This window comes from Xiphophorus couchianus, chromosome 5 (assembly GCF_001444195.1).
Source record: "Xiphophorus couchianus chromosome 5, X_couchianus-1.0, whole genome shotgun sequence".
Classification (NCBI taxonomy): domain Eukaryota; kingdom Metazoa; phylum Chordata; class Actinopteri; order Cyprinodontiformes; family Poeciliidae; genus Xiphophorus; species Xiphophorus couchianus.
Window position 1 is genome coordinate 12,114,611 of NC_040232.1, and position 26,134 is coordinate 12,140,744.

General features: G+C 37.0%; 1 protein-coding gene across 8 annotated transcripts in view; it reads right to left on the reverse strand.

The window, feature by feature from the left end:
- The window catches only part of grin2bb (glutamate receptor, ionotropic, N-methyl D-aspartate 2B, genome duplicate b), a 123,228-nt gene that overhangs the window by 41,404 nt on the left and 55,690 nt on the right, over window positions 1–26,134 (reverse strand). For all 8 annotated transcript variants that reach the window (XM_028018293.1, XM_028018297.1, XM_028018298.1 and 5 more), the window contains 3 exons: window positions 9,501–9,644; window positions 5,656–5,926; window positions 3,510–3,702 (listed from right to left, as the gene is read on the reverse strand). In XM_028018293.1, coding sequence (XP_027874094.1) covers window positions 3,510–3,702; window positions 5,656–5,926; window positions 9,501–9,644 — 608 coding nt within the window. The remainder of the gene's footprint in view (window positions 1–3,509; window positions 3,703–5,655; window positions 5,927–9,500; window positions 9,645–26,134) is intronic.

Genomic DNA, 26,134 nt, shown 5'->3' on the forward strand with positions numbered 1-26,134 from the left:
TGGCATACATAAGTGCTCCTGATTTTACGTGCAAAAACTAGGGCAAAAGTTGCAGTAATACATCAACCTTCACTTGTATATTACCGCTGCGTGGCAGAGGAGGTTGCATAATTTCCCTATCTGCTTCCATTCCTCAAACCGAACCTGACAGGGAAACAACAAAAAAATTTGGGGAAACAAAATGAAAATCATAAGATGATAACTGATGTGGACTAAAACACTATTTTTATAACAAAGATTTGTATCCAGAGTTCTTGACATTTTCTTCCGTTAAGCACAAAGATGTACCCTGCAGGGCCTTGCAGAATATTCATACCCCATTAATATTCCATATTTTGTCCTGTTGCCATAAACTTTTATGTATTTTGTTGAGATTTTCAAAATAGACCACCACACAGCAGCCTGGCCATTGCCAGCTTTTCTCGATTCTCATTTCCCTTCAGTGCTCCGTCTACGAATTTTCCTGGTGAAATTCTCCAATAGACTTTTGTACTGTTCACTCAGCCAACAGAAGGAGAAGTTGTGATGTGAACAATTGTTGAGGCGCCATTTTAGAATTGTAGTCTGTATGTAGTTTGACAATGGCAGCGGAGGAAGTGAACAAAACCGTTCAGTCTGCGTTGGTCACGCTTCTAAATATTGAGCAATTAAAGTTGGAGCAAGAGGAATGCTTAAGACATTTTATTGCTGCTGCTCTCATTAACAGCCATCTCATGTGGCTGTTAATGAGATGATTTACTTCACAGTAAAACTTCAAGTTTACTGTGTAAACTTCATGTATTTTACTATTTTTACTATTTTACTTCATAGTAAATAGTAGATTCCTTCACAATTGAGCTGGCACATTACGTACGTCACAGCCAAACATCAATGGCTGGTTAAAATCAGACCCAATTGTTTCAAACTCTACGCCTCCAAGAGGCAATCAATTCTCAATAGCTGAGGATAAAGACTGTCAGGATGTGGTAAGGTGCAGAATAAGGGGCTGGTGTTTACCAAACTAAACACACGGTGGTTCATTGTATTCAAACTGTAATGTGGATAGAACATAAAACATTGTTTTCAACAATACTAACTTTGCATATCTAGAGATGTTTGCCAAATAGCCAAGATTAGTCAGATCAGCAAGTGTTACCACAGACTCTATGTTGGGACTAAAAGTGAACTTTGACTAGGTCATTCTAGCACTAGCTTCATTGTTTCCCCTTAATGACATAAGGGTAAGTTAAAAGTTACATTTTTATGGCATCTTTCAAAAATGGTTTTCATTTTGTCTTTTAAAAGGACAGATTTGAAGAGTTTACAACTAATAGTTGTCCTGCCGAAAGCTTCTCCAAACTTGGCTCTGAATCATTGCAGCTGTTCCAGATTTATTATAAACATCTTGCTTATTATTGAAGTATTGTTCTGTTACCTAAGACTGTTTTTTATCTCCTACCCAACAATATTTATGACCTGCCTGTTGTTCTCCCCAGTATCTAAATTTTATTTAGTGGCATCAAAGAAAAACTAGCTAAAGTGAATACATTTTTGAATTAGAGTTGTTTAGAGCAGCATATCCAGCATGCGAGTCTAAGAGAGTATCTACACATTCTCTGAATTGTTCTTTGCCTCTTTTTTCATTAATCTGGTTGTCCTCGGGCAGTCAATTAACTGTGAAATCTCTGATCAATGTGAACAGTAAAGCATGCCCTATGAAGTTAAATGAGGATTAATTATTGAATACGAATCCCCTTACTTGCAACGTAATGTGCCAAAAAGAACAACAAGGAGGTTCAGAGGAACAGGAAGAGAAGGATGTTTTCATTTAAAGATCCCTGTGGGTTAGGATAAAGATAAGAGTAGATCACATTATAAACTAACATCTGTGTTTGCTTTAGGTTTTAGACTTTTATTGGCTGTGGAAATAAATTCCAGCTTCTATTTTAGTGAAATTGAAAGCAACGATCTGCAGCCAGGGACCCAAAACGATCAGCACCACGATATAAATAAGTCAGAGCTGTGTGGGAGTGTATACATCCAACAAGTCTAAATAAATGTTATTCCTGATCCACATCTGCATCAAAAACATAAGTGTGAACTGAGTTATGTTCCACATCTGGTAAAGTTTTGATACTTTCTTTCCCACCAGTGCCTGTACATAACCAAGAAAAGCAACCATACTAGTCCTAACAGAAAGACCTGCCTAACATTGCTGAACAAACCAATAAATATAAAAAGAATCAAAGCATGAGCAAAAAACGTGGAGGTCAGTGCTTTCATAAAGTCAGAGTTGCACAATTATTGTCCGTGATGAATTCTTTGATGTAACTTAGTGATTAAAAAATTCAGTCTAGCAGTAAGCAATAAGTATTAGGACGGATCTTAATTCAGGTCAAGGATCTTGTGTCTTCATTAGCAGCCCCTATGATCCTCTGCCTCAGCACAGGTGGATTTATTTTTAGTCCAGCACTTGATTGTTTTGTCCTCATCCCGTCAGGATCTTGAAATATGAAATGACTGTTTTCCTTCATCCAACTTTGCGCATCTCAACAGTCCTGAATATTCAAAGACACAAAAGGTCTTTTTGCCTTTGCCATTTAACCCTTTTGGGACTAAGACTTTAAGAATTTTAAATCAGGATATTTTTGCTTCTTTAAGGTGTCTTGATTATGTTAATGTTGCTGGACAGAAAGTTATATGAAAGTCAAATTTATTTGCAGATTCTGAATTTTTGAGGCTAATGGATATAAAAAAGTTTAACAGACATTTTCCGTTTCAATCAGTTTTCAATTGATTACCTCCTTCATTTGCTTGGCCTCCTTATTTACTTACAACCTAAATATCCTGCAGCCCCAAATGCAAATGTTTGCAAGTTCTTTCCTGCACTCATGATTTTGATCAGGAGTGGATTGGCAGATAGAAGCAACACATACCTATTGGGTTGTGTGATGGATAAAATTGAATTCAGGTTTTATTTTTAAAAGAACTATCTATTTTTGATAAGAATATTCAACACATTTTTTAAAACCAGTTATAATACATTGCTATATTACACCTCACCACACACCAAACATGAATCACGTTCGAGACTCCAACTCGAGTCATACTTACGTTGCAAAAATTAAAACTCAACTTTGACTTGTGCCCTGAAGACTTGAGACTTTACCTGAGTGGCAATTAATGTCTCAAGTCTTATTAACAGACTTCAGACTTGCTTTCTTGTTTACAAGTCCAAATTATCGGCTTTCTGCTCAAACAACCTCAACTTTGCCACATGTTTACCAGACAAAGGTAATGATTACTGATTAAGCATTGTTCTTTAGTGACAAAACTCTGTGGTTCTAAAGCCTTTTAAATGCTGTACCAACATTTTTGGGAAACTCCCCCTCAGACATGCAAAGTGTAATTATATTTGGTTTGTAAAAGGTGAAATAAAGGGACATGGGCAGATACAGTTAGTAGAACGGGTCAGGAGTAAGGGCATGTTGTTTTTGCACATCCTCCATTTCCCCGCAGCACTGACTCACTTTAAGATTTCCTTGGAGTGGCCGATGCTGGAGCCCTTTTTGTCAGGCGTCCCAAGGCAACTGGACTTCTGCAGGGTCTGTTTCCCTCGGTCCAACATCATGGTTGAGGTTGCCGTGGCAATGACAGCCACTGCGTCACGTACTCTGGCCTCGATGTTGTAGTCCCATTCGTCATACGACACAGAGATGAGCCCTAAGAGAGAAAAGGAACGAGAGATGAGGTGAGAAAAAGGCAAGATTGAAGAAAAAGGAAATAAAAGAGAAAGTGAGGAGGAAGAGACATAACAGTCAGGAGACAGGATGCAGAAAATAGCAGGCAGAGAGCTGTTAAAAATTCCCAGAGGGTGAAGGCTTCCATGAAAAAAAAATCTACGCATTTTGCTAGAGAAGCAAAACTAATAGTGCAAATATAAATCAAATTCTTAGCACAATACTGAAGAGATCACTCTCAATTAAGTATAGTACACTTAAAAAAGACTCCTATTGGTTAAAAATAGAAAGAGATACCTGAATTGGAACATCAGTCTAGACTGTGACCCCCCTCCAAACGCTCACTTTGTTGCTCTTGGCTTTTCAAGCATGAGAAACTGCTTGCTATCAAATGTCGACATCCATTTCTTACACCCAAACAACTTTTCAGGTCATTTTTTTCCTCTCACCGTTGATTTGGATTATGTCTTCTCTTTTAAAACTTGTACTGTAAATGCATCAGAAAATGGCAAATCTGCATCTTTTTGTCATATTTCAAATTGTCAAAGCAATTTAACAACAACCCCAACTGTTTTTTATTTTCCTTCTCAAATAAATGATAATAAAAAAGAAAATTCAAATAAACTCTTTGTGATGAGAGAAGAGACGTTTACTATAGAGCCACTGAGACAGGGCCTGATGTTTAGGAGAAATAATTAATGTGGGGGTTCAGATACAGATGGAGTGCTGCAAAAGCTGCTGATTAAACTTAGGACCAACAGACACATCTGATTTTTATTACAAAAATAACACATGTAAAAATTTAAAGTCTAAAACATTTCCCAAACAAAATATTTTTAGATTAATTAAACTCAAAACCCATCTATGCATCACAGTGACTACCAGTGTACTGCAAATACTCGAGGAGAACATTTGCATATGCAAACCAGCCCATCTGTCACCTAACTTTATTTTTATACTGATTTTTGGGACACATACTTCTGTTATTATAGATAATCTTGGAGGCAAATACAGTGTTTTACAAAAGTATGTTTAGCCCCTTTAACGTTTTAACATTTGGTCACAGTACGACCCCAGACTTTATCATACTATATTTTATGTGACAGACAAACACAAACATGATTGTGTTTGTCTGTCACATACATGTTTTTCATTATTTTTTATGAAATAAATTAAAATATATATATTTTTAGGCATTCAGTCAATCTGATACTCCTAAAAAAATACGATATAACCAACCTCCTTAAGAATGAAACGGAGTTCCCCTGTGTTCAATCCAGTCCCACAATAAATTCATCAGTGAAGCTTTCAGAGGTTTGTTAGAGACTATGCATCAAGAAGATCAATTTATTTCACTATCTAAAAACAGAAAAATGTAAACCTACCCAACCATGTCTGTCAAAATAAACTGATAAGAGAGATATAATCAGAGAAAAAGTAAAGACAGCCATGGTAATTCTGGAGGAGCTGCAGAGATCCACATCTCAGGCAAGGACAATATATCGACAAGTCAATTATTATTACACATGTTTGGCTTTTATGGAAGTGCCAACTAAAAACGAATTCTCTGAAAGCCATAACAAGTCCTACTTACAGTTACTGACAAGTCATATAGAGGAAGAAAGTGCTGTGGTCAGATGTGACCAAATATGAAACATCAAACTTGGTGGAAACCTAACTGCACATCACCCTCAACATACCACCCACTATGGCATAAGGTGTAAAATTTTGCTGTGGGGATGTATTTCTACACTAGGGACAGGAAATTTACATGGGACCTCACAATTAACTTTCTATATAGTGCTGCTTTGATAGTAGTGCTATAAGTTGTTGGTTGCAACATAAAAAATTATTCCTGACTGGATTCTGCTGCATATGCTGCATTCCTAGAGTCTAATTACATGGCACTGATATGAATTAATAGTTCTTTGCATACCTATAGGGAAGACAGATGGAACGTGGTCTGCATCACCGGCCACCAGCGAAGGTACGATCCAGGTGTAGCCATAACCTGTCAGGCCTACGGAGTGGGCCACTTCAAAAATGGTGGTCGCTTCCTCCTTGGTGCAGTAGAGCAGGATAACTGGACTCTGCAGCTTCTTCATCTGATTCTGGATCTTGGAGTCTCCATCATCCACAGACATGTCTAATATGATGACTTCTTCAAGCTCCCAACCCACAAAGCTGTTCTCAATTGTGCTGCGTACCTGGTATGAAAAGGAAGAGATGAACTGAGAAAGTGTGGGGTGAACAAAGGCGATGGAGTGTGGAGATGCAGCCTTTTAATTCAGCTCCCAGATTGCTACACAACTACTCTGTACACATTGCTTGAGATTTGGAAAGAGCATTCAATTTTCTGTTTTAACAAAACTAAAATAAGACAATCTGTTACCCATCAACGTTAGGGAGGAAAGGAGCTGTGGTGGAGGCATTGTGGTACACCAGTAGCACAAAACCACATGAAGATGGAGGTGCTGTGACACTTAAAGTAATTCAGTGTCTTTCTGTTTGCATTTACTCCTGAAATTTTAATCAAAATAAAGCATACAGATAAAAATAACATGTTTTTGGAGTCCTGTTTTTAATAGCAACCCAGGGAAATGCTGACTGAGTCATTTAAATGTAGTATTTACTGCTAGTTTGCACGTTTTTATTTACAAAAGTCCTAACAGTCAGCTTTGCTTGTTTTCCCCAATCTGAGACTATGCTTGTATCTTTGGTTGAAAGGCAAATTTGTTTAGATAGACTTCAGTTGTTTTATTTATTTATTTGGGGTATTTAAAATGTCTTCCAGTTCCAGAGTAAAGTGTTCTTTAGAAATTAAAGTTTACTGATTTTGAGAGTGTGTACTTACTGTATTATGCCATTATTATTATAAAATTGTCTCAAAAAGGCATTGTTATTGATTATCACAATAATTTTTGGGACAATTTTTTTTTGAGCAAAATTTGTTATAACAGGACTAAACAGTTCTGTGCAAAAATACTAGATTATACTTTAAACTTAAACAGGGAGCACCTTTCAGTTCAAATTTGCCCCAGGCAGGACATGAGCACAATAAGCAGCTGCTTATGGACACCCTGCCAGCAGGGGGCCCACTTGAGCACTTGGCTTCTCACACAACATAAAACCTAAAATTTCTAGCTAAAATTTGGAGAGAGAAAAAAAATCTGAATTTCAAACTCTGGTCTGATGAAATTGTTTTAATTGTCATAATTTAATGTGACTTTTCATTCATTTCTGCTGTTTGTGTCTGCTAGTGTCATGTTTTATGCAAACTGTATTTGTGACTAAATCAATAAATAAATTACCATTTTCCATGTGCAGTTGTAAACACAACCAATTAATCTGACTTGTCCTTCCCATTTTACTGAGCCTGCATTAAAAAGCTGCACACAGGACACATCTGCCAGACCAGATGAATGAGAGAAATAACCTTCTTAAGACATCTAATTTGCTGTTATGAATTTGACAGTGAAATGGTCAAGAAGACACATTAAAGAAAACTTATTTCTATGCAGCTTGGTAAATCATGAAATTAGGGATGCTAAATGGACAAAGAGTCAAGATTAGACAGCCTGGACAGCTAACAAGAAATGTCCTCACTGTGGAGGCTGGTGGGAGATGGAGTTGACTGGAAGTAAGGCAAACAGTAAGGGGAAATGTTGGATGCACAAAATTAATTACAATGTATTTATCTTTAATTTCCATTTTTTCTGATTTTGTTTTAATTTTACAGTAAACAGAATCACCGATATATACTCAAAGTAACGCGGCTAAAGGCAGACAGAATGTTTTGGACAAAGATTGACTCATATCCTGCTCTTGTTACAATCCAATCAAAGTTGTAGTACATCTTATGCCTTTCTTTTCATAAAGCGAACATGCACAACCTTTTTCAGTTTTTTGTTCTACAATTATTTACAACATCTACAGAAATCTGATTTGGTTCCTTCCATAGAAATATATTGCATGTGTATTGTATTAGGGAAGCTAAAAATTAAACTTTTTACAGTAAGCTTATTTTTGTGTTTATAGCAAATTTAGTTTTTTAATAAAATGTCCTTATCCTCGTACTGATTTTGGTCTGCCTGTCAGACACCACTGACCTACTATATGCTGGGTTTTGAGGCAATCAGACCTTTAAGAAATCCTATTTTCTGTCTTAAACTGGCTCTTTTTATAGGTTCATTTGAAGAAAATCAACAAATGGTGTCTTTGTGACTGGCTGCTGGTAAGAAAGAGCCCAAAAATCAATTTTACCACAGGTTAAAACATTACATTTTCAGCAAGGCCTAATTACTGGTATGCCAAGGTTTAAAAGGTGTATGAGGTTTAAAGTGATTTAAATTATATGCTGGAGAAAGAGCCTTTTTTCATGGAGCAAGTATGGAGTATGGAGCAAGTACGGAGCAAGTATGGAGTCCCTTGCCCCATACTTACCTCAAGCTACTTGAGGTAATCAATACAACTTTTATCGTGTTTGTTATTTGGTGTCACCAAATAGCAGTGCGAAAAAATTTAGTATTTCTATCAGATGTTAGCTTGTGTGCTAAATTGTCTTCTTCTGCATTTACAAGAAAGACGCATAACTGTAAAAAGTCACATTAAATGCATTTTGCTGAAGTGTGTCGAGGCAGGACCGATTACTGGACTCAAGATTTGCATAGATTTGTTTTAGAATAATCAGCACTTTTGAATAAAACAGATTGGGTAGATCATTTGATATAAGAAAGTCTAATATGACACAGAATAAGTTCTTTAAAACTGCTAAATTACTCAGGTTTTTTATCTATATTCTTGCTTAAGGTAATGTACAAAACTTAAAAATAAATATGTAGATAACATTATTTTAACTGTAATAGTCAATATCCAATATTGGAGGAATGCTACATAGTAAGACGTGTTATTGCTTTTTTTTGTTTAAGCTAAAAGTAATTAAACAACTGGTTTACTTTTTTGTGTAAGTCATGTAAAACTATAATATTTGTACTTTCTGCTGTTATATTATAGGTAAGTCAGACAAGCCCATGCTATTAGGAGTACAGAATGGTTATTTTATTTAATTTAAACTGTTTTTTCTAAATACTTGTGTGCAATTAGGAAATCCTATTTTACTCACACAGCTATAAAAAGACATTTTGGCCAGGGGTGTCCAAACTTTTGAATGCCTCTGGATTAGTAAGTTGATACAAAGTGAATCTGACCACTGTAAAGAGCTCCTCAGAGGAGCATGAGCTTCTTCTTTTATACTATTATTTTTCTTCTATTTTTAAATGTCTTGCTGCTTTAATGTTCAAAGCAAAGATGCTTGACACTGCCGCAATATCACTATGAAATTTGATTAGATGACTTTCAGTAACCTTGTCGTGTCTCTCAGATGTTTCTAAGTTATTCAGGAGCTCATGCTCTCCCTTTTTATTTTAAATGGTCTGTTCCCTGCCTCAGAGATAAGCAGGCTGAAGCTGCATTCAGAAGGGCATGTTAAGACTTCTCCATTAAAGAGAAGAGAAAAGGGAGGAAGCGATCCACTTGGAGCAAACTCTGACAAACTTTATCATTTTGAAATGCTGATAATTAGGGCTTCAAAACCAGAGGATATGTGCCTGGAGACAGATGAGTTTAAGACCATTTCAGTAGCTGAACTCAGTCCTGGCAGAATGCATCCCATAAAACAAAAGATAAGAATACACTTTAAGTGATTTGCTTGGATTGCAAAAGGAAAAGACAACAGTTACTGCTGCAGGATTATACTGCCAAGGCGTCTTTTTGTGCTTTTACCTTGTTGATAAAGTCCTGGTACCCGGGGTAGTATGTGGTGACGATAGAAAATATGTACCAGTCATACTCCTCCATAATGTTCAACATGACGGACGCCTGCTGCTCAATGGAGGGGCCAAACTGGAAGAACATGGAGTGGTCATCCTGGAAACCAGAGAAATGGGACCAATCAGCAAACAAGGTCATGAGTCACACATCATGGGAGAGAGCAAGACGGTTTAGGGCATGGATAATTGTGGAGCGTGTCCAGTTCCTGAGAGCCTCAGAAACAAAAGAAGTCTTGCATCACTGAGCTTTTTTCTGTTTGTTCAATACACAATAAGAGGCAATTTAACACATTCAGTCATTTAAGTAAAATCCTGCTCCACATAATTAATTAAGCCCAATGTCTTGTGAAAAATTAAAGTACATAAATTGATATTTACTAAAGGAAACATTTGTTTGCTGAAGAATTCTTAACCCTTGAGTTTTTGTCAAGTTACAACCACATACGTCAATGTGTTTTCTTGGAACTATATGTTATAGACCGATACTAAGTAGTGCATTATTGTAAAGTGATAGAGAAATGATAAATGTTTTTTAAAATCTTACTAATAAAAACGGCAAAGTTGGATGTACATGTTTAAGTCACTTTTAGCCTGATATCCCATAATAAAACCTGGTTCAATCAGTTTGTATTGGTAGGAACAGTTCACCACCACAGCAGTGCGCAAATCTCATGATTTTCTAACTAACAACTAGAATGCTACTAACTCAGGTGTGACATTATGCCCAGGTCACCCTCCAAGAAAAATCAAAAGCAGCACAAATACAAAATAATCCAGGAAGAAAACCTGCCAAGGCCACACAAGACTTGAGATTGGGAAGGAGGTTCCAGTTCCAGCAGGAAATCAGCCCTAAACATGAAATCAGAGCTAAAACACAGATCAAAGCATGCAGGTGTGTTAGAACGATTTGGTCAGACAAAGCTAAATTTGTCCCAACAAATGAAGACTGCTGCTAGTATGTTCTCTACCCAATCAAAACTGGCAAAAAAAAACAAAAAACTGGTAAAGATGAACTATAAAAACCTTCATCTGTAATGGCAGCAAAAGTGTTTCTATAAAGCTAAGGTTCAGCTGGGGAATTCAAATGCCACTCTTTTTTATGTTTTTATTAATTACGTACACCTATGTGAGCCACAAAAAGTGGAAAAAGCACACCCATGTTTACAGCTGCAATAACAAATATGCATACCTCTGTAACTGTTGTACATTTTTACATAATATTCAACAGTTTTAATTATGACTATTTTTCCAAGACTCTTTATTTGTATTTTCAGGCGTCTAATTTACAGACATCAACCTTTTTTAAAAGGTTATTCTCCATGTGAGAAAATGGAAGATGTTGTCTTTTCGCTTGGGGAGAATATTTGACTCTAAAATACCATCAAGGACAGGTCAGTAACTCACTTCCAAACAGCCAGGAAACTTGTAGGGATGAAGATGTCCACACTTGTTATTTAGAAATGCAAATAACCAGCAGCGACAAAAGAGACAAGCTGTAATAAGAAACTCATCCTGTCAGTTGTTTTCCAGTTTGTACAGAACAAGACGTACTGCTGAGAGGTGACAAAGATGGAGGGAGGTGTTGGATCGGCCTTTAAATATTGACCTCTGCCTATATATATTTATAAATCTATCAAATTTGTCAGTAATCATGGCAGCAGGGTAGGACTAATGCATTTACCCCTGCTCTGATATCAGCCTATCTTCCCATTCATCCTCCATTTTCCCACAGGGAAAGAATGAATGTGTTCTATAGTTTCCGCTTTAATGATATGGTTATATCCTATCATTGTCAAATCATGGTGGAGGTACTGGCAGTGTTGGAAATAATTGTCTGAGTAGTGTGTGTATGTGCAGGCCGAACCCTGACACATTATTCAACCTGGCAGCATGGCAGTGCGTACACTCCACTCTGTTAAAGGAGGTAATGAATGCATTCTCACGGTGATTGGCAGCCGGCACACCATTCACCCTCTAACTCACACCTGCTTTGAAAAAGTCATACTTGTTTAAGCATTTCCCTCCAGTGGTGCACGTCTGAATGACTCACTGATGAGTATTATGTGCACCTTACCTCACCCTTTATTATTCAGCCATTCTTTAACCATGTCACAAATCTAGGTTTCCATCTGCTGCCTCCTCGTTCACACGTCTACCTGGCTAGTAGAGAATATAAGGCTGAAGGTGCTGTGATTTTTCCGTACTGCCTTGAAAATGATCGGTTTTGCCTAATCAGTCTGAGCAGCCCGATTTGCTAAAGCTTTGAAATCTGTGCCGTTATAAATGTGCAAAACGTGTGAAGCGCTCTGTTTGATTCTAATTCAAATTGTCTAGAGTTTGCTGGATGTTTGAGAGATCACACAGATGGAGATCCTCTCTGAACATCGCCTTTTAAGTCTTGCCATAAATTCTTATTAAGATTTAGGTAATAATATAATCTGATATGTCTGATCTAGACCATTCCTTCAAAATTTCACAAAATGTCTCATTACAACCTATCCTCACTGAAGCAGGGTTGTAATATCCACAGATCCAGGCAAAGAGTAGCTTTTTGTTTAGTTCCTTAGCTGGTTTGAATCAGTCTATGTCCTTTGTACTCTCTAATTTACTCAAACAGTATCATTTCCCCTTCAGTGCCATGTGCCCCTGCTTTGTCTTGATCTTACTTTTTCTCTGCGTCTTCTTTCTAAACGTGAGTGATGCACGATGTAATCACTCATGAAATCAAACCTGCCATTCGTCGGTTATTGTGAGGGCACTACTTTCTAAAATTGCAGCTATTCATTGTCACATTCTGTTTTCTTCTTCAGATCCTAATAACCCTATTTTATGTCATATCTATTATTCACATCGGTGCGAGTTTTTTCCTCTTCCATTTTTATTTGACTCCTCCAACATTGCCCTGTCTTTTTCTCTTTGTCTTCCATTTTTACATAATGGCCTGTGGCTCCATTAATTTGTGTCACAGGGGTGTGCAGGGATCGTTGTTGTAAAGTCTGTATGCAGCATTTAATGGAGCTGCCTGCCTCCTCGCTCAGCTATCTGCTTTTGATATAATATTCCATCAAGAGTCCAGAGGAAAAAAAAACGTGCATCTCGTAATTTGTCTTCACTCTTTGTGTGTGCCTCTATCTACTCACAAATTAGCTTTCTGTGAACAATCAAAAGTTTACCCCACAGATTTTAAACAGGGTTAAGTTCAAGGCTTTGGGAAGGCTTAGTCTATCCCTTCTCCATGCATTGCAAATTAAGTTTTGATGAATGTCCGATTGCAGCTTCCAATTCTGAGAAATCTTTTATAATTAACGTTAAATAAAGGTTTCACAAAACACAAACTAGGTTTCAAATATTCTACTTTCAGTGTAGAATAATCTAGTCCAGGTTTGAAGAGTCTAAGTATTGGTGTTTTTAATCTAGAGCAGATTAAAGATGCTCAAGGTAGTGAAAAAATAGGTGGACTCGCCCTTTAGCCATTTTCTGAATTGGAAGCTGCAATAAGAAGCCACTTCAGTTTCGTTTGTAGCAAAATGGAAGAATGAAGTGGAACCGCTTCTAAATTCTTCAACATCAGCACGGTTGAAAACCAACAAAGTTAAATAAAATTCACCATTTCTGATTACAATAGTAAGAGTTATACCCAAATTATGGGAATACTTCTGGTATTCCCATAATTCCCAAAGAGGTATGGTTCCTCTGTGACCTGATGATGGAATGAGGATGTATATTTGTGTCTGTATATACTGTATATTTGACCTTGTGTAGATTACAGAAAATTAAAAAAATCAAGACTAATTCAAATAACGTGAAAACCCAAAATAATATGACATCTATTTCATTGATCAGTGTATGAAAGATTCTGGGTAGAAAAGTTTAGTTTTGCAGCTAAAATATTTCTTCTTTCGCATTTGGAAATTTTATTTCTCTTGCTAAGCAGTCCAAAGTCTCCTTTGATGGATTTTATCATTTCATTATGCACAAATGTTTTCAGTGGTTGACGGGTTTGAACTGCCAACAAACCAATTTAACACCCAGACTCTTTCACGCCCACTGAAGCCAGCAGAGCAAACAAACTGGTCTGCATGCAGAACAATCTTCATTTTATGAGATGGCATTTTTGAAATGTAATGTGAAAAACACATGTGAGCACTATTCCAAGTTTCCAGGGTAGAGCTAATCAATCCATTTATGTAAAAAGTGCTTTTCCGTCCAGTTTTTCCTCCCACAACGACTGGTGTCCATTCTGGCTATCTGGAACTTCCAACATAAATATGCATAATAGAATAATAGACTTCCTGCCAGATTGCTTCAGGAGGATCAGACTGCAATCCTACACCTCCACCGTTCTCAGACCGAACACTGGGACACCACAGGGTTGTGCGCTCAGCCCACTCCTCAACAGACTCTGCAGATATGACTGTGTTGCCATTCACAACAAAACAAACAACAAGATCATAAAGTTTCTGGATGGCTCTACAATGCTCAGATTGATCTTGATCAAGAAGGGTGATATGGTGAACAGTGATGAGGTGGAGCAGGTTTCAGAGTGTGCATACTCAATAACCTGCTCCTCAGAACCACAAAAACACAGGCCATTGTTATTGACTTCAGAAAAAGCAAAACAGATATCCAGTCATTCATGATCGATGGGGAGAAAATATCCGTGTTCGGGTTTCTGGACATCGAGCTGGAGTGCTACTCAAGGACCTGCTGGATGAGGCTCAGCAGAGAATGTATTTACTGAAGATCCTCAGAAATACATTGTTCCACAAAACCTGCTGCTTGCTTTCTATCACTGTTGCAGAAGCCACCCTCATGTATTAAATGTGTGTCGTACAGCCTCTGCACTTCTTCAGAGAAGAAAAGCGCTCAACGGGGCTGCCAGATTGGCAGAGAAAATAATTAGTCATTTAATTTATTAAAGAATGTTGGTGCACTGCTTGGCTTTTGTTTATGCCTTTAACCTGCATGCATTAAAGAAAGTCCTTAAAGATAAGCACTGTGGTAGGGAAACATGCAGCTAAAGGAGAGCTAAAAATAAACTCAGATGGCATTCAGTCAGCTTTCACAGTGGGGACTTGATTTGTAAACTGAGCTTTTTTAAAAGATTCATAGACTAATCTAATTAGTTAATGATGCTGAAAGACCAGGCTGCTGTGTTTGATTACATCTGTCTGCGTCAGATTTGAGTGGCATAAGAGCTTGCATATGTGACTGACATCATAGTCCCACACTCACAACGTAAACCATTAACAGTTTGTTTTAGCTGGAAAAATTACTATTAATCATGCTCCATTGCGTCTGAAATAAAACTTGAATGAATATACACATATGCAGGTCACGCCATGCTCTGCACAGTGTTTCAGTTTTATGGTTGTTTTTTCATTTCTTGAGACAAAACCCATTTCCAACCAGTTAAATGATCCAGTGATCATTCACAAAAAAAGTCAAGTTTCCTTGTGAACACTGATAATGCTCATTGAGATTTAAACTAGGGTGTTCCACAAGGTTGGATTTTAGGTCTCCTGCTTATTAGGGAAGCATACATTGGGAGCCTTTAACAGTTGTTGCCTTTAACACACATCAGACGTGCCACAATAAAGTGTGCTTCAAATGTGAGTTGTTCAATAGAAGATAATAGTAAAAGTCCTTATGTGATTACTGTATTTACATAATGACCATTTACGTGATGTCATCAAGACACTGCAATAATTTTCAAAGCTATGCTGATGAAGCAGAGCTCTATGTTGCTACATGACCTAATAATCTAGTTAACGCATTTTGAAATGCAGATAAGTCTTGGGTGGCAGAATTTTCTTCAGCACAATTAAAACAAATCTTTAATTTTAGTAACTGGTCTTGAAATTCAGAGACAAATTTACGGTGCAGTCGCAGTGAACCTTTCAGAATAAGTAAAGAAATCTTGGTGATGTACTGAATTTGATCAAAATCTGAATCTTTTACTCCATAATAAAAAAATTTCCAAAAACGTATTCCATAATCTGAAGAACAAACAGGCTTTGCCCATTTCTCCCTTGGTAAAATCTTAAGACCCTAATACACTCATTGATAACGTAATAACTTCATTAATGCATTGCCCTGCTAACTGATCTTACTAAAAAGATCAAAGAGTTGCTAAAAAATTAAAAATGTCATAAATAATTTTTAAAGGGGACTATAAAACAAGCTCATCACCACAGTATCACAGTCTCTGCATTGATTACTTGCATGTTTATTATGTATTTTAAAGTACTTTGACTGGTTTTTAAATCCAACAGTGGTTATAGTCCAACTTTTTTCATCTCAGTAGCTTTTAATCTACAAACGGTCCAGACTGCTGTTGTGACATTAGGAGAATGCATTTCCTTCAGTTCGGCATTTCATATCACATTTTTATTAACCTTTGTTTCGTTTGAGCTTCGGCAGTTTAAAGAGTGCCCCAAAAATAAAAAATAAAACTGATCAGATTAGTTCAACTGCAATAAATTCATTGAAGAATTGCAAAGCATTCAACTGGAATTTATCTGTGACTTATTTGTCTTTGTTTATTACAGTCAACCTAGCAAAAAGATCATAGCACAAAAGATATAAACGTAAAAAAATATATATATCTGATTACAAAGATCTTCCCAGCGTCGCAGATTCCACTGGTGTACTCTTTTATCTGTGGCGAGTCAGGGCCAGTTAATTCATTGCTGTCATGTTTCTTTGTATCATTTTTCTCGCTGCCTTTATGCATCTTTTGTTTTCTTGCTGATCGTGAGACACATCAAACATTGCTTTCATGTTTCAGCCTGAGCCCACCATTCTCAAAATAGTTGCACAAACCCTGCAACAGTTGTGTGAATCCCCCCACCCCCAATACACACACACACACATATACACTCCTCAGAGCAGCTGGTGGGAGAATGAATCACTCGAGGAGCAATATTCAACCTTTGTGCAGATAAGCCACGAGAGCTCTCTAAGTAAAACAAACCTCTGTGTGTCACTCCTGCTCCCTGATGTTCTGATCTGCAGCCTAAAGTGCGAGCATGACCTCCAGTTAAGAGGTTGACGCCGGCGCTCTCACTGAGCTCACTGGAGATCCCAGCGGATGACAGAAATAACAACATGCTAATGCAACCACTCATCTGTGTAAATATACACAAAGTTTTCTGGTTTTTTTCCCCCCAGATCATCCAGACAGAGCAAGCGTCTTATCCTCTCAGCAGGACGCATTAAAATGAAACACAACAGCCAGAGACAAGTCAGGGGCTGCTGCTTGATTTAAACCCATTAGGACAGTGAGTTTTTCCTTCGTTTGTCACAGACACCTCTCTGGGCACGTGATCAACCCGCCGCAGCCGCTGCAGCTGCTGCATCAGTGTGCAGCGGCGCCGCACGAGAGCTGAGCCGAGCCGAGCGATCCTCCAGAGGGAAGGCTGAGAGGATTTGGCAACTCATCTCCATGTCATGCCAAAGAAAGCCTGTCTCCAATTAGATTTGTAGAAGAAGAGCGACATTTTGGCCCAGTGCTCGACAACCACTGATGGAGAAGGATTGGGGTTGGGGGAGTGAAATGGGGTGGCTGCTAAAGCCGGAGAAAGACTTACTTGAGAAAACAGGCAAGCAACCCTCAGAAGTCACAGAGACAAGGCTTCACAAACACAAACATTAAAAAAAAAGTGGGCCGGGGGAAAGCTCCCATCCGATGGCAGTGCACACATCTTTCCCTCCAACACTCGGCTTTTTCCACTTCATTACACTCTTCTTTCAGCACTTTTATCTTCATCCCTCTCCTCCTCACAGCCTGAGCACTGCTGCTGCTGCCACTCCTGCTCCATTTAAGCCCAACCTGCCTCAGCCTCAAATTTCCAATGAAGCATAGCATCTTGTGTTGATTCATTTTGTACTCAGCTATTTAATAATAAATGTGCAAGTTTTAGTTTCTAATTGTTAGTTTTATTTTAAAGCTCCCATAATGTCTGACAGATTGAATAACATTATTTTTGGGCCAAAACATTTCAGTGAAATACAGATAAAAGCACAACATTTCACATTGTCAGAATCGGTGCTGCTTTTTATAATGTAAAATATGCTATGCAACAGAAAAATGACAAACGAAGGGAATATTTGGAAACACATATTTATTTACGTCTCAGTTAATGAAGACTAGCCCATATAATGAAAATCTTGAGTTATGAATTGCCGATGTTGTTAAATCTGTCTTTTTTATTCACTATGATTGTTATGATTGTGTGCATGTGTAAATACAATAGGTGCGATTAAATCAGCAACAACCACTTCTGGTCAGTGATTTTCATCCTGTAACATTAATGCAGCTGATGTTCTTTGATTTGAATTCCATGAGTGCAGGTTGAACAATCAGAGCACATTGTGTTCGATGTGGTGTTACTCATTCAGGTCTACGTGTGTTAATCAGAACCTTCACAACAGTAAAGGGGACGTCATGCTGAGTTAAAATTTGGAAAAATTTTGTTGATTTGATTCCATGACTTCTTGCTTGAATGAAGGCCAATTAAGTGACCGTTCTTATGAACTTTATTTAAAAATACTAAAATAACAGGAGGAGTGTGCACAGGGTAATAAAGGGCAACTTCCCCCTTTAAGTTTAATGTTCCTAAAATCATTCTTATAAAAATTAATCACTTGTTTGACTGGAAGCTTCTTTTTGTCATAAAATAAAATATTTATCCACTAAATATATATGATTTGAAACATAATTCTAGGTCCTAGGTAATTACGGCCCTGCATCATACACTGTCTGCGTTCTGAGCGGATGTGTGACCCAGAATGATGTCCAGGGATGAAATAGAAGGTTAAAGAAAGTGAGCATTTGAGACACTTTTACCTAAAACTTGTCTTTGATTTCTTAGTATTGACAGTGATCCAATAAATAGTTTAAAAGTCTCTTGTGGTTATCTGATTATTTACATAAAAGGAATTTTCACATACTTTGCTAAAAATCCAAGCTTATGGTAGTAACATTTTGAAAATAGCCAGAGAACTGGTGTCCATATAAGACAACCTGAATCTGAAGTAAGCAAATGTTTAGCACTTGCATAAAATTGTTCCGGTTTTATTTAGGGTTAACATTAAATGGATTTACACTGTTGCAGGCGATACTCTGTTTCTAAGAATGGTCTTAAGAGACCAGAAACAAAGAAGTAAGCAGAAGCTCAAGTATCGAGCCCTGCGGCACACCACGTATTATACTACAAGAGGATCTTGAATTTGACCAACATAAAACAATCTCTCAGACAGTAAGATCTTAATCACTTCTGTACAGAACCACTAGTGCTTACAATGCTCCAAACCAGATATGAGAAATAGTAAGATCCACTGAGAGTAAATCTAAGAAAACTTGAATCAAAAAAGCCTCTAAACCCCTAAAAGACTTTGACACATATCCGATTCTCTGTTAATTTTGAAGTTGCTTAAATTATTTATTTTCATAAAAGATGGCACTGCAAAGGAATTTGATTTTGGAACAGCCTGGACTTTAAATGATTTGATGAAAATACAAAAAACTGAAAGTAAGCTGAGAATTTTTTACATTTTAACTCAATTAAAAGTGCATCTACCCCATCAAAAAACAAAAAAAACATTTATTTTATTTCAAGCAGCAAAGGCAGTAATTTTAATCAGCAGGCAGACTAGTTATACTATGTAGTGGGGCTTACCTATTCACCTATAACACACATAATTACTACCGTACTACACAATCTATTGCCATTCATCATGCAAATGTTCATGCATTAATATAAAACTACCATGTCAATAGTTTCTGTAAAAATGTACTATGGTGATGCACTACTTGATCCACAATTTTTTTTTTTTTTTTTTACTCAAATCAGATGCAATTACAGTTGGGGCAGCTGCTTAAGGAACAATTGTGCAACTGTGAGATGCGTTGAGGCCATTACCAGGGTACTTGGCCTAGGTAATGGCCCTATTTACTGAACAAAAGGGCTTCACTCCAACGGGCTTCAGGCCAGTTGGACTATCTCTAGCCTGAATAGGTATATGTCCAAATGGCCTAACTCCAGCCATTCTAGTGTTAAAGTTGTAATTTATTATGGATTTTCTCTAATTCATACAATGTCAAAAATATGCAGAAAAGTGTAAAATACATGCATATGTTGTAACAAACTAACTTGGATAAACTTAACATATTTTATAAGGCAAACAGCCAAAAGAACATCAGAAGTTGTTTGCACACTAGTCTTCTGTCTACTCATGGCACCTTAAAGACAACCAAAGTGTCGTAATGTTCAGCCTGCAGCAGCAGATGCTGGTTTCTACCTTTTCAGTCAGTGTTGGTGGGTGGCTGGTTCAGGTGGCAGTAGTAGATTTGTTCCGGTGTCAGGAATGACAGGTTACATCCTCTATGTCTTAATAGTATGTCTATTAATGGTGCTAAATGTGTGCTATATAGTCGCAATGACTGAAATCAGTATGGCTACTGTCTTCATAGCCGAGACAAGTCTGCTGCAACCTCAGATTTATTTAAGGCTTTAAATTATGCTGCACATCACAAAACAAGTTAAAAGTGTGAAAGTTAAAGGCAGGTGTTGATGAAGGAGAAATTTTTAATATTTCCTCAGATGATTATGTTCTGTTTCAATTTGCCATTTAAGTTTCGTGGACAAGTTCAAATACTCAGCTCTAAATGCACATTGAACATTTTACGAAAATGTTAGATTGTTTTTCAAATCCATACCTGAACCGCCAGAAACAACTCATAGCTGCAATACTAAGAGTTTCTAATGTAGAAGACCTTTTAAAGTGTGATTTATTTTCAAAAATGTTATTTGTTTATTCTTTCTGCAGAGCCTGGAGGGCAGCATTCTGTCTTCGTTCTCTATGAATCATTTAACACCGCTTATTATAGGCACACTACATTAAGTGTGCAGCATGAAGTTGGTACAGGTAAAAAAGGAAAGCATGTCTCTGCATAACGCTATCAACGCATTTCCCACAAATCTCCACTGAAACTAACATCTTTGGTGGCTTTGCCTTTGTGTTTCACAAAGTCTCCACAGTGCTGGCGGTACATTTTGTTCATAGTCGCTTCCAGGAAAATTGAAAACTATTACTCATTCCGTAGTGCACCTGCAGAGCCACCACACACTAAACTCCTTTAACAGTCGACCAGTGTTTTACTTGTTGGGGCTGCCGGATTTCCGCATGGGGAAATAAAAACTCTCATGCTGGGCTTCTGACAGCACATTTGTGTGATACTCATTCACACCAAGGGAGGAAATGTTCTCAGTGTCCTGGTTGAAAAGGACTAAACCAACCTCAGACAGATTTACATTGAAACAAGTTATTCTGAAAACTGTTTCAAGATCAGTTCTTTGAACTTCTTCACCAAGTCATTGAGTCATAAAGTTTATCCTTTGGCAGCATTTCTTAAACACAGATAAAATTTCTTTGTCAACCGAAGTGGTGTTTAAGATCTTGTTATGTGATACAAATCTTTAAGGAACATTTAAGTCACAATAATATGAAGTAAGAGCTTTGACAAACTTATGTCATGTTACAAGTACAGACTTGAATATATTGAACAATGATTTTAAGTGCTTAAATAGTGAGTAAATATAAAGACTTGCAAAATATATATTTTTTGTCCATAATTCTTGGCACAGTAGCTCCAGATCAGCCAAATCACATAGAGTGTATGTAAACAGTAATCGTCAAGTACTGAAACAAATTCTAAATTAGATTTAGATCTGGTCTTTGGACCATTCTAACACATGAATGTCCTATCATCTAGTTGATTTGGTGCACAGTTCAAAGACAGCCAAGGCATAATCCACACATGTGCAGCCCAAAATGCTACCAGTTTCACATTTATGACAAATATACTAAGAAGTATACGGTGAAGCATATTGCTTTACAAGAAACCTCTCAAAAGCCTGCAGGTAATTCATGCAACAGCGATTTACAGTCTGATCTCAGAACATGAAATAGTAGATAACAATAAAGCCTGTTAGGCTGATAAGATCCACAAGCCAACGAGTGTTTCCTGAGAGAATAACAACACAAGCCAAAAAAGATCTTATCTAAAAAGCACTGGAAACACATGGGATTATTTTTGCCATGCAGAAACTTTGCTGTCGGCAATGTTTTGCATAATTTGCAGGTTAACAAGAATGGCTAAAACTTAAGGCATCGCAGTTATCAACTCAGGAGGTGAGAATGTTTCATTTGAATTTCAGCACATAACAGATAAAATGGGGTGAATCCTAGAAATGTTTCCCTGTTTGGCAATTATCCTTTTCAGTACAAAAACTAAGCCTTCATAATACAGCATAAAGTATATAAAGTGGAAGTATCTTACACTGAAACACAAAGAAGTAAAATTTCTCTTGTAGGACATGTGGCCTCTTACAACGGTTCATAAAAAAATATTTTCCTTTTTAATTAGGGAGGAAATAAAACTGGGTTGGTCTGACAAAGTTTCAGAGTGGGCAGCATGAGTAAGACAGACTCCAAACTAAGCAAATATAAAAACCTCTGACTATTTAGCCACAGCAAGCACACACATTCAGTCTATTTTTAATGAACTACTGTTCATTTCAAAACTACAGACTGCTTCATAAAATTAGTAGGATTGCAGCAGGATAATGGCTGGCAACAATATTTAGATGTTTTCAGCTTCATCAGCCATGATGGGTATATCAGAAACACAAAAATTAAATCTTTTTACAATCAGTTCAGTACCAACACTACCAGGCAGGCAGCAAATTATACTTTTAGTCATAGTTTTCTGATTAAAATCTAATAGCGGATAAGTCACAATTTAAAGGTGACCTATTATGTTTCCTTGAATAAAATCATTCTAAAACAATGAGATTTTCATGTGGTCAATTCTGCCTATTTTGAGTTTCTCTCGTTCTATTTGGATAAGCTGCTGCTGGCCACGCCCAACCAACTTAACATCTACATGTCACAATGGTTGCAAAAAGATGCGCAGGTATACAAACGTACATCTTTAAAAAGCAGAAGAATTAAAATAAAAGCTTCAATGCTTTATCAGACCCTCGTTGTCTCCTTAAAGCCACCAATCTGCAACACAAGACTTCACAATTTTTAAATGAAAGTTAGTATAAAGGATCCAGCTATCTATAACTGGATTGCAACTCAGTTTTTATGTTGAGTCATGTTTCTTAGAGATCTACATTTAGCCTGGAAGCTCGAGTGACATCAGTTGCTCAGCAGGATAAACAACATAAGACAAACAAGACAGTAAGACAGCAAGCTGTTCAGAAAATACCTTACAATTCAAGGTGTAAACTGACTCATGATATTTAATAACTGGACCACAAAAAATAAAATATTCATCATATCAGTAGCTGAACAGGAAATACGTGTTTAATGTGCAACCTATCAGCTGCAACCTGTTGCAGGTTCATTCTTTTGTGTTTGATATAATTTATTAAAGATAATAATAACTTGTACTTCATATTACTGGCTTAAAACAGCAAGTAATAGTTTTCAAATATCAATGCACAAATTGAGGCAATTTAAAAATGAGGCAAAACTGAAAACGAGTTTTCTGTTAAAATATCAAAGATGAACGCCGCCTAATTTTAAGTGATATATTGGTAAATATTACATTAAATAGTACTATTTAATATCAGATATGGGCCTGATTCAATCAAGTACAGTAAACTCTTGCCTATTTGCAGTTCAGTATTTGCAGATTTACCTATTTGTGGATTTCTCTGTGGAATGTGACTCCAAATTATTCAAGATACATTTTTCTAAAGGATAGCAAATTAGCAGATTTTACCACAGAGCATATTTAAAATATTTAAAACATGTTGCAGTTGAAATACCCATGTCATTGGCCGGTGTTTTGACCAATGGCATGGCAAAATCTGATATTTCATATTTTAGATGGAAATATATCTGGATTAGAGAAAGCTGCTTTATTTATTTATTTATTTATACTTTACTTTAAATTAAATTATTCACTGAAAAAGTAAACTCATCCTTAACCTCCACTTTCTCTTCATCTCCTGTGGAACATCATCTCTGTTCATGAATAATTGTTGCTCCCTCATAGCTGGATGTGGTGGCATTTACACAATGTTACAAATATTTTAAACTTCTATAAAATCACAGAGCTGGCAGTGCCAGGTTTTTTCAGTTATGTTCTAAAGTCTGTTGTAAACAGGCCAGAAGGAGCCGTTTTCACAGTTTTGTGGCGCTAGCAGTGTGACATACTTATCTTTCCACCTACAACCAACTTAATGAGGCATTTTTAAACCTAAGCAAGAGTTCATTATAAAATTGTCTCATTTATGTTTATATTAATGCTATGCTAGTACGTTTTGGTCAATTTTTAATCATTCATTTTCCTACAAAACATAGATATTGTTTTTTTTTACTATGATTCCAATTTTAAATCATTCAATCATTGAGCTATTGCTATTTGTTCTTACCCTACATGCTAAAGACAGTAAAGTGACAGCTGGACTGTGCTGTTGTTTTCTCAGATAGCTGCAGCTCAATACAACACCACAATCTGCAGTTTCTACGAAAAAAGCTGACTCTACATGATTCTTAAACAGCCTGAAGAGCAATGGGTGTAACACAGGACAGCTCTAACTCGCTTCGTTTTAGCAACATAGACACTCTCAATGATAGGAAAATAAAGATATTCTGGATCCGTAAATTAAGGAAATATGTTTCCATATTTCATCTAATTGTGACAAACATTTGCATCATGATTTAACTAATATTGATTTAAAATACTGCACACTTTATTTTATTTTTCCTATTTGAGCCCGTCTTCTGTTTCGAAACAGATTTATGTTATGTAACAATCAACACTCAACAATCTAAATTCATTAAAACACCAGAGCGGCCTCTTATCTGCTCTGAAAGACATCATGTATTCAATTCTGCAACACTAATCATCAACTGAATGTCTAATTATAACAAATTAATCTCCTTGTCTCAGTAACACATTCAGCCTCAAATAAACAGATACACACATGTACTGGAAGCAGTGAAATGCCCAGTAAACCACATGTGCACACACAAACACAAGCACACACACCCAAGCACATTAAGATATAAGAAAAAACAAGGAGCAAGAGTTTGCCTCGAGCTGTCTTTTCTGCTGCATTGCTATTGCCGTTCTTCGCACCACAAGGAAGATGCAATTAATTGTCTGATTCAATCTCCCGCTGCTCCATTCGGTGCTCCGGCAGCGCTCACATTATGACAGTCAGGCCCACAACCCCGACCCTAACGCAGAGTGGCAGAGATGACGACAGAGAACAATGGACGGAGTCAAGCCTGCAGAGCAAATAATGAGTTTGAAACAGCTCAATTTAATGAGAATAATGGACATGAGAGCGAACAGCACCAACCTGTTAGCTGCGGCCAGATCGTTGAGCGAAAAACTTGCAAGTCGAGTAAGACAGTAAGAAGGGATGGAAATTAATGGGACCTTTGACCCAGCGACCTAATGAAAAGCTCCTCCATGAGGAGTTGATTATGCTCGTTAGCAAAGTAGGTAATTAATCACTGACACACAGCAGCTTTTGTCGCTACTTGGGTCAATTTCCACCAAACCGAATGAGCGTGAGACATAATTAGACTTGAACCCTGACTAACCAACTGGTGTGCACAAACTCTGCATTTGTGCTTCTGCATGGATGTTCAGGAGATTATTCATTACACCAAGTCTGAGAAGAAAAATGGAGGGAAGATTTCCAAGAACAGCACAGAACCTATTCACACTTTGCTACAAACACAACTTTCAGAGTATGTTAGTGGGATTTCTGGTGATAGTCGAAGATAAAGTAGTACACATTATGAAATGGAAAAAAAAGAATAAATGGATTTCAGATTTATTACTAATAGAAAATAATTTGTGTTTAGTAATCCTTAGTTGATACTGTAGAATAACATTTCTCTGCAGTTAGAGCAGCAGAAGGTTAAGTCAGAAGATTTAGTCCATTCTTATACATATTTACTCAAGCTCAGTCAGATTAAATGGAGAGCTTTTGATTACATTAATTTACATGTCTTTCTACAGATTCTAAAATGGATTTAGGCCTGAACATCGACTGGTTCATACTAACACATCATTGTGCATTTTTTCTTGGCTACCCATCTTTGTTACATAAATGTTGCTTTATTGTGGACTGAAAAACCTGCTTGGGTTAGAAGGTTGAAACTTGGACAACTAAAGACTTTCCAAAAGGACAACAATTCCAGAAACATCGAGAACATAGACAGAAAGCAAATGTTAAACTTCTGGAATAGTTAGCTATTGAAAATGTCTATTGATTATTCTTAAAACTTAGGTTTGTAGTAGGAACCCAATCAATTTACTTAAACTGTGCCATTTCTGAGAAGAACAGGGGTCACATTTCTGCTCAGGCAACAAAAGGTGTGGAGTTTATTTGCAACTAATTGAAATACAAGCAAGAGGTGGAGACAAACGTGAGCCTGCATGTGAAATTTTTACTGTGTAGATTGGAGAATATTCTCAATAAATTCAAACTAGTGCATACAGTTCTTTTTTTTTTGTATTTTATACAAGTTGATTCTATTTGC